The sequence below is a fragment of the Nylanderia fulva genome, unplaced genomic scaffold (genome assembly GCF_048542155.1).
Source record: "Nylanderia fulva isolate GAGA-0341 unplaced genomic scaffold, ASM4854215v1 Scaffold35, whole genome shotgun sequence".
Lineage (NCBI taxonomy): Eukaryota > Metazoa > Arthropoda > Insecta > Hymenoptera > Formicidae > Nylanderia > Nylanderia fulva.
This window is the reverse complement of record NW_028190422.1, coordinates 1,618,664-1,627,679: the sequence shown is the minus strand read 5'-3', so window position 1 is coordinate 1,627,679 and position 9,016 is coordinate 1,618,664. Positions and strand designations below refer to the sequence as shown.

The 9,016-nt window shown below is 41.5% G+C and overlaps 1 protein-coding gene across 3 annotated transcripts in view; it reads left to right on the top strand.

The window, feature by feature from the left end:
• Positions 1–1,756: 1,756 nt before the first annotated feature.
• The window catches only part of LOC114935011 (frequenin-2), a 44,366-nt gene continuing 37,106 nt past the window's right edge, over positions 1,757–9,016 (top strand). Inside the window, exons 1-2 of one of the 3 annotated variants that reach the window (XM_029307756.2) lie at positions 1,757–1,820; positions 4,654–5,224. In XM_029307756.2, coding sequence (XP_029163589.1) covers positions 5,161–5,224 — 64 coding nt within the window. In that variant the 5' untranslated portion in view covers positions 1,757–1,820; positions 4,654–5,160. Of the gene's footprint in view, positions 1,821–4,451; positions 5,225–9,016 lie in introns of all 3 variants that reach the window. The other 2 variants (XM_029307755.2, XM_085485236.1) reach the window with 2 other exon arrangements.

Here is a 9,016-nt window from a genome sequence, read left to right as displayed (position 1 = left end):
TTGGTTCGAGCAGAAGGAAACGCCGACGCGCGCGCCTTGGAGCTCTTATCTCGAGGAGATAATTAGGTGTCGCTGAGAAGTTATTACCGCGACGTCGCCCGATTAATTACAATCGCGTGGGAAAGGATTAAGAGTAAAAGTAAATCGTAATGAGAAAATAATCCACTCTCCGCGAGCAACTTTCAAGTATTTTACGATACTCTTATATAATATTCCAACTTTTATTTATTTATTTTATTAATTAATTTTATCATTCTTTTTATTTATTAATTTATTTATTTTATTAATTTTGTAATTCTATTATTATGTTGAATCTATATAGTTTATCAATATATATGTAAGTAATATAATCAGTTTTTCGAACATTAGCCGAGGCAAAGGTGGAGGTTGAAATAAATCGTTTTGTCATCGAACCAACGAATCAGCGGTATCACGCAAACCTTTTCTTTTATTCATGGATCCGGCGGCGAATCCGCGCCGATTTAGATCCCTCGCCTCGAATTCATCGAACACATCCGCGAAATAGTCGACGTGCAACGAAAATCCCGTAGAATATATATACTGCCCCGCACATCTTCCTTTCAAGTTTCGTTCAATCGTCAAAATGTTGTTTCGCCAACGCGCCTCTCTTTCTTTCTTTCCCTCTTTTTCTACGAATTTCAACAGCATTTTTAAGTGATTGATCTCATCAGGATGGAGCACCGGAGAGATTTTCGCCGCGTTTCACTTTCCTGTATTGCTTTGCTTTACACTCGTTCCCTACTTTATATATTTCCTATTTTATTCCCGAGTAAAGCTCTCAACACGAAATAAGTTGTTATTAACTTTTTTCAATTTTTCAGAATAATTTTTCTTCATAACACAGCTGTGATTGATCACGTCATTATGAAAAATCAAGAGAAGTCTCATGACATTTCTTTACACACACTTTATACTTGTTTATGCTATATAACGTATGCGTAATATTTTTCAAGATAAAAAATCCATCAACATATTTTAGTACGGCTTCGCGTTAATTATCCTTTAGTTTACCAGAAACGATAAAAATTTCAAGCACAAATGCAGATGAATAACCACAACAACGCAAAGTGATACTTATTACAGTTCGTGATAAAGTTAGAAACAGGAACGCAGCTGGCAGTATAGCGACGAGCGGACAATGATAAATAATAATAAAAACGCGAACTCCCTCTTGAATACGAATATTCGCTCGGGTTAATTCCATAATGGAACTTTACGAGACGCGCCGGGGCCCAAAGTTTTTCCTAATGCGACGAGGTGGTAACAATATTTGTAAGACGAGAATTATGGTCGAATAGAGGTGAAGAAGAAAAACGAAGAAATGGCAGAAAAGGATCTGCGAAAGCGAGACCCGGCGCGAAGAAAGGAACGCGAAATCGAGAGAAGCTCGTGCGAGGAATCAAGATGGAAAAATGTTCCACGGGGAGCGAAGGGAAAGGAAAATGGGAAAAAGGCGCGAGAAAAAAATCGGTGAAAGACGGACAAGAGAGTATAGAAACGACGCAGAACGCGATCGACCGAGACGGCGAGAACGTATATAAGGTGTACGATAGAGAGAGGAACCGAAGAGAAGGAGAAAGCACGGTGAGGATCGAAGGTGGTGGAATCGGAGGAACCTCCGATGTAAAGGAGAGAGGGTGGATATTCGAGCATCCCCCTCAGGTTCGAGAGGCGCGCTTGCGCCATCGTAACCCAACACACTTCCACATAATGTCATCGCCGAGCCAGTCTGACGCCAGGCGCCGCGACGCTATGACGTCACTGGTCCGCGCTTCGCCAACGAACGTACTCCGCCAGCGGTGAGAGAACTCATGAATGAAACCCTTACTTACCGTTAAGTCGTCGGATAGAGTCCTTGTGAAGGAACGCGATCGCGCGTCAAAGAGACGTTCCTCGATTCTAACTCGATTTCCTCCGCGAAAGCCGGGGACCAGCTGGGAAGTTCGAGTTGGTTCGCCAGCCGTTGGCTGACGCAGCATCTGTTCGTTAATCATGTCAACTTGCGTGTGACAGAAATGCTGATCTCGATCGATTGGCGACGAGCCATAGTGATGAGAGAGCAGATTCCGATAGCGGTCCAAATTTCGCATTCGCAGATGAGCTTCCGTATCGAGCGGACGAATATCATTCGGACAGAGCAATATCCTGATCTTCATCGACCCTGTCCAATATAATTCTCCCCCGTCAGTGACGAATCTTTCGTTGAATAGCGCGTACGTTGTCGCGAATAAAACGTTCTCCCACCCGCCAGCCCGCCATCCTCGTCTTCATTCAGAAGCTCGATGGCGTTCTCCAGCGTTCTATCGACGTTTTGTGCAAAAGTTGCGCGAGTTGCTGGTGCTCGAAACGATAACATCCCTTTAAACGCTATTCGTTATCGCGATCGAACTGGTGCTCCGGACACACGACACTTTAGTGCACTTCGGAGAGCGGCGACTCGTCGATATCCGGTTTGTTTTATGAATGGAATGCGCTGCGGAATGTCTCTCTCGATAATCAGGTTTCCGCGGCTTTTCAGCACGAGCGTTCTCCAGAGGATTCGCGAGTTGGAGAACCGCAAAATTGGAGGCCGCGCGTTTCTCGCGTCGATCTCCGGATATGTCTTTCTTCTCTTTTTCTTTTTTTTCATCGTCGATCGACTGGGTTACGACGTAATAATAAGCGCGGAAACGCATGCTCCGAGTGTCATCGCGGTGCGGCGCGAGGTCAAGGATGTAGCACGACCTCGACCGGAAGTTAATCATTCGGCAAGGTTCTCCCTCACGTCCTTCGATATTCCCGAATCTCGCAGGATGCCCCCTCGTACAGATCAAGCACGACATCGCGAAGGACGCATAAATCAAAATCTCTTCAGTATCACGCACGGTCCCGCGAACTTTGCGTGATAACGCGATGCCTTATGAATTCGCGAATTGGCCGACTAGTCTGAATTCAAATTCATGGAATTCTCTCTCCGGGCGAGAAGAATCTCCATGATTATTCGCTTCCTCCTCAGGGTACCGCATATGTCATTCGGAGACGGTGAGGAAGATCCTTCGTATTAAGAGGAAAGAGGAGAGTTAACTTTGCCGTAACTTCATCTATCTCGAGCTGTACTCTTGAGAAAAGACTCGCTCGTCCATTGTTATTCGTCCCAAGTTTTTACCAAGTTTTCGACGACTAACGGACATGACTTCATCTTGAATCCGGTACGTCGGATCGAATATTCTCCCTCCACGGTTGAGGATTTCTTCTTTTGCGAATAAAACTTTTCCTTTTGCTGAAAATTTTCCTTCGCTCTCAATCGCCATTCATTCCGTCGTCCGGCGAACCGAGTTCGAAGATTACGGGATAGATATAGAAAACGCGCGGGCACGATTCATTATTCAACGGTGTTAATGACTTCACGATAAACACGCCGATATAACCCGAGTTTCCTCTCCGTCGCATAATCGATTCGCATATATCGCAAAACGAGCGTGAATAATTATCTTGAGAATATTTAACAGATATTGATTGCTTTTTTTCGCTCGTTTCTTGATGCATATTTAAATTTAAAAAAAAAGAACCAATCCATTGATCCGATTTACCCAATTTTTATCCCTCTTATTGTATTAGCAATTGAAAAGTTTGGGAATATAATAAACGGAGAGGAAATTTCCTCGCAATGGTTATTGCACTTCTGAAAGTAACAAACGACATATAATATTTTATCGTAGCATTCGAAAAGCGGTAGGATTAAAGACGATCGTGGTGGAACAAGAGAATCGTGACACTAAGGAAATACATTTAGTGGAAATTCCGTTTAATCCTAGGATAAGATGGGAGATATCCTAACGCCGTTGGCCTTTAAAGCCCAGCTCACATAATAGTCCAGAAGGGATTGGCCAGTGCAAGTTCGGAAAGTATCGGCCGTCCTGTCTTATGACCTTTAAAGCTTTAATGCAATCGGTTTGAGACAATAATGTATTCTTGCACGTGATTATATTGGAAGATCATCGAAGATTAAAAGTTCGTTCGACACAAATATTCGAGCCCGTTTAACCCTTGTCGCGACAGTGGAAAACAAATTTATTGATTGTGATAATCGCTCTTTCACGCAAACATTTCCGCCCGAGTCCTTTCTTCGAGTTTGTCTTCATTTTCCGATACAATCTTTACAAATTGGAAGCTCATCTGCGCTCAGGAAACTTCTTCGAAAAGACCGAGGCAATTAATAACTCCGCGAAAGCTCATTTACCACACCGGAAAATTATCCCCGTTTAATGTGTAATTCAAACGCACATACATACTCAAGTTTCGAATTTCTAGTTCCGATTTCCACGCGAACGCTCGAATACATCGCGAACGCATCGAGTAACAAATGAAAAACGAAAAGCTTCAACCGCGACCGATTCACGGGAGAGAGTTCGCGTTCTCATTAAAATGCTCCCTTGTATTCTTCTTCACAGAAAAAGCAATATCATCGAAAAGAAAATCTACGTAGGAGGCGTATCAACGAATAAGATTCCGAATAAGACGATGCGAATAAACGACCGAAACCTGTATCATAATTCAATCAATTAAATACGTAGCCTCTCTCCTCTTCTATCCCCTTTTTATTTCTCCCCTGGAGCAGATTAAATCAAAAACTATTCCTCGATCGCGACACAGATTTTACCGAGGGACATCGACGTCTTCTCGAGATCGAAGAAAGTTTCGCGCCTGCCTGCAAAACACACCTCCAAATTGAATTCACCGACCAACTTCTTTCGAGACAGAGGAAACCCGGCTCGGCTCAACGGAGAGGGACAAAGTTACGAACGGGAAACTTATCGGATAAAATTTGATAGAGCACCTCCTCGCGTCCTCAAAACAGAAAGAGCCAAGGAACCGTCGCATTTTTCCGGAGTTACTTCGAACGAATTTTTCGTTTCTTGCTTCTTGGGTTGACGGTGGTGACGTTCTCGGTTCTCCGCGAGCTCGAACAATCACCCGAACTTTCAAACTTCAGCATCGATCAGCCGCGATTCGGAGCGAATCGAGAGATGCGAGCTGAACGGTGAGACCTCTTCGTCGGAGAAAGCTCGCCAACGCGTGTGAAAGAAGAGCGTGAGAAGCGATTCAACGGGGTCAGAAGATCGGTTAGATTAACACACAGCAAGACGAGGCTAGACGAAGATGGGGAAGAAGAATAGCAAGCTCAAGCAGGATACAATCGATCGACTCACCACCGACACGTACTGTAAGTAGTAATAACCCGCCATCGTCGCGACATACCGTATTTTATCACTGCCGTGTGAAGAAACCGCGGATCCATACATCGTACGCGACTAGGAGGTACGTCCGTCCTTGAGCTCGCGAGTTCCATCCAGTTTTGCGCCCACGGAATTTTCGCGCTCGAGTAAACATCGAATTAAATCGCTCTTGCGACGCGCTTGACGTACGGCGTGTTCCGTTCTTCGGCGCGCCTTCTCTAGAAAACCGGCTCTTCTCGGATTCTTCCGCGCGAACTGGCGAGAGGATCGCAGACCTTCCTGCCGCCTGGCTGAAAAGGGGGAAAGAAGCGGACTTTTCGGGTTTTCCGATTGACCTACCGCGTTATTTTGACGACCCGTGCGGCCGCAGCCTCCAGCGTTCGAGCGGTTTTCTACTTCTCCCTCTCTATCCTTTTGATTGCCTGTGTCTCTATGTACCTCTCTCTCTCTCTTTCTCTTTACATTCCCTCTGTCTGCACGCTAAACGCGCATCGATCGCGCGGTCGTTCAATACGCGTCGCAACGACGTACCTCTTCTCCTGCATTCGATAAAACGCGTTTAATCCATTCCGCTGCCGTACAAACTTTGCTTGTCGGAAGCGACGGTACACCGCGCTTTCACGCTTCCACGTGGCTTTGTTTCCGTTGAACGAGAGCCCCGATTCGATAGCGAAAGCGACGCGACGTCTACAACCGCGGACTTGTGTTTAATCTTTCAGTAAAAAGTTGCGGTAGAGTTGCGCTGCATTTATGATCGAGTCTAATATTTACCGCCGTGGTTTTACACCAGGCTGAATAGGAAGAGAATAGTCTTGTCCGGTGGAATAAAAGCACTAACGCTTCGAATGAAAACACTAACGCGCGCTCCCCGATAATAATTCCGTCGTGAAAATTGTCGCGCCGTTAATGAACGGCTGAAATATTTCCAAACAGATTGACGGGGCGAGTTATTCGGGTGAAAAAAAACGAAGGGCGACTCTGTATTTTAGCCTAATATTTCCGAATGACTTGCGTCGTTTTAGCATCGACATGGATTTCATATAGACTTTTACATAGACTTCTAGCCTGTTGAAAAACACGCCAGTAAATTCCTTTAATAAACATCACGTCGAAGCAAATCGTTCAACAAAGTTTTCATAAGATAATAATGACAGGTCTGAGATTCTAAATTAACAATTTTCTAAGCCTTTCTTCAACTATCGTAATAAATAATAATAACAACAGAGACATCATTTTTATTAAAAAAAAAAAAAATTATTTTATCTCAATTTTAATATAATTTTAATTATCATATTTTGCACCCTTTTTAATTTGATTTTTATTTTATATAAATATTAGTTTTCTAAAAAGAAAACTCGACTACGTAAATTTGAAACGAAAAATGAAATTAAAAAGTTTGGCAGGAGTTGTAGATTTCGCATAGGAATCGGAAACACACGCCAAACAAAATCCATATTTCTGAGCTGTGTCGTTGATAGATAGTTTCCCTAGTGAGAGGAAACTATGTCGGATATAGACAGAGGTATACACAGAATCTCTGACAACCTGGTTGTCGCGGCCTATTTGCCTTCGCACTTTAATACCCGCCAATTTGTTAACTCGATCGACTGGCTGACCCAGTATAACAAAAAGTTGCGTGAGCCAAGGGAGAGCGCGAAATATATCCATTACGAGCTCAACTTTATTAAGCCACGTATCTTTACGTAAAGTTCCCAACTGCATCAATAATGCGTATACCATGTATCCTATCGTCGTGTTACACACATGTCACGTTAAACATCGTTGCTGACGTCATTGCGCTTTCATCTCGAAAATGAAGTAAATCGCGGTGGATTGAATACAAAGTGTGTACATGATAATACGCACGTATGTATAAACGTTTACCTTGTTTATATTTAACAAAAGATTATCGATATAAAATATTAATTCCGTGAAATATGCACATAAATATACGCTTCTCGATACGTGAGAAAAGTAATCAAGCTTTAATTTCTGTTCACGTATACACTTGTTTTTCAATTTCTATTAACGTAACAACGATCCGGGATAACGTCTGCGTCATTACTTCGTTTCTACCAAACACCGTCTTGTAAATAATATAAATTAAGTAGCCAAAGTGTAACTGCTTGCCGAAGCTACTGTACGTGTCGAGGCAAAAACCGACGGAAAAACGTAATCTCGTCCGACAATATTCTCCGGTTCTCCGCTTTTTCTTTCCAGCAGAGAGCGTGGCCCAGCGCGCTGTAAAATTCGCACATCCACGCTCGTTCACCGACCTATTTCTGCCATATTCGCATGTAGGAATAATCTAGCGTTTTATACAGGCCGCATCTAATCAACATTACCCTTCTCTTTAAATTGTTCGTCGCCATTTTCCACGTAACATTTTATATGGCTGTTTGCACTACGATAAAAAAAATAAAAAAGTCATTTCGGCCCTTCTTATATTATTATTATCATCAATTTGCGCAACTCGGAAATCACGCGGTCGTAGTAAAATTTTTTAACGTTTTATCGCATCTATTGAAACGAAATTTTTGTTACACATTTTTATGAAAAATGTTCTCTCAATTATAATTTTTGTATACACAATTATATAGTTTATGGATATTTAAAAACTGTAATAATTTTTGCTTTTCTCTTGATTGCGTCCAATAACGTTTTACTCTTTGCGAACTAAATAAATATTGATCAATAAATCAATATTAAACATTGTATAGTTATATATCTTATTAATATTGTCCCTGTCATTTAAAATATTTTACATAAAACTGCAATTTAAAATTATTAATTATTAAAAGAATTGAGTTTATATATTATTTGTAATTACATATTTAAAAACCAAAATTGATGTTAATATAAATTAAAATTAGTTTCTTACCAATTCAATATTGCACAAGACGATTATTGTTGACTTTTATATTTCTAAGATAAGGCACAAGAAAGATCAGTAAAAAAATCCAGATAGCGTAAAACTTGAAGTAGTTAGATGCAAGTTTAAAAACTTATTCATTAGAGTTACTGTAGACAAAATTAAAAGAAAAAAAATTCTTATCAAAAATACACACATTTCGCTGCTATTAGACGCGAGTCTGAATATCTTGCACTTGCATGTCTATTAGTTCGCTTGAATGAGCAAAGCTTTGAATGACCTGCTTCTTCGATAACTTCCGATTCATATACGACTCATCGTCAGAATAACTCTCTTCCGAGAGTACTTTAAGATTCTTCAGGGAAGTTTAACGACGCGAATTCGCTATAGATTAGGTCGTTTGCGGCAGCAAACTTTTTTTTTATCGTAACCGAGATTTTTATTTACGACCAAAAGAATCTCTCGAAAATCTTCAGACGAAATGTATATTCTACTCTCGAACTAATTTGTGACCCTCGCGCATAGACTTTCGCGCAAACAAATTTAAATTGAGTGTCGCTTTTCGCGTGCTTAATGCGGCGGAAAATACATCTACCTTGTCCGAGAACCAATTTGGAAGTCTTCAATTTCTGAGCAGGATTGATCGAGAAGAGAAAAGGAAATTTTCATGAATATTCTCCGTATAAAAATTTTCATAAGCGCATGAATGGCTTCGCAGATAGATCGGAACATGAAGAACGACAGCGTTGACCGTGCACGAAATTTAATCCGAGATTAAAGAGCGACTCGGGGCAATGAATCATCGATTACAAAAATTGATGCAAATGCTGGTCCCGATGCCATATCGGTTTCCCACGATATTTTCTTTTTCACCGAATGATATTAAAAATAGACGTTTAAAAAATAT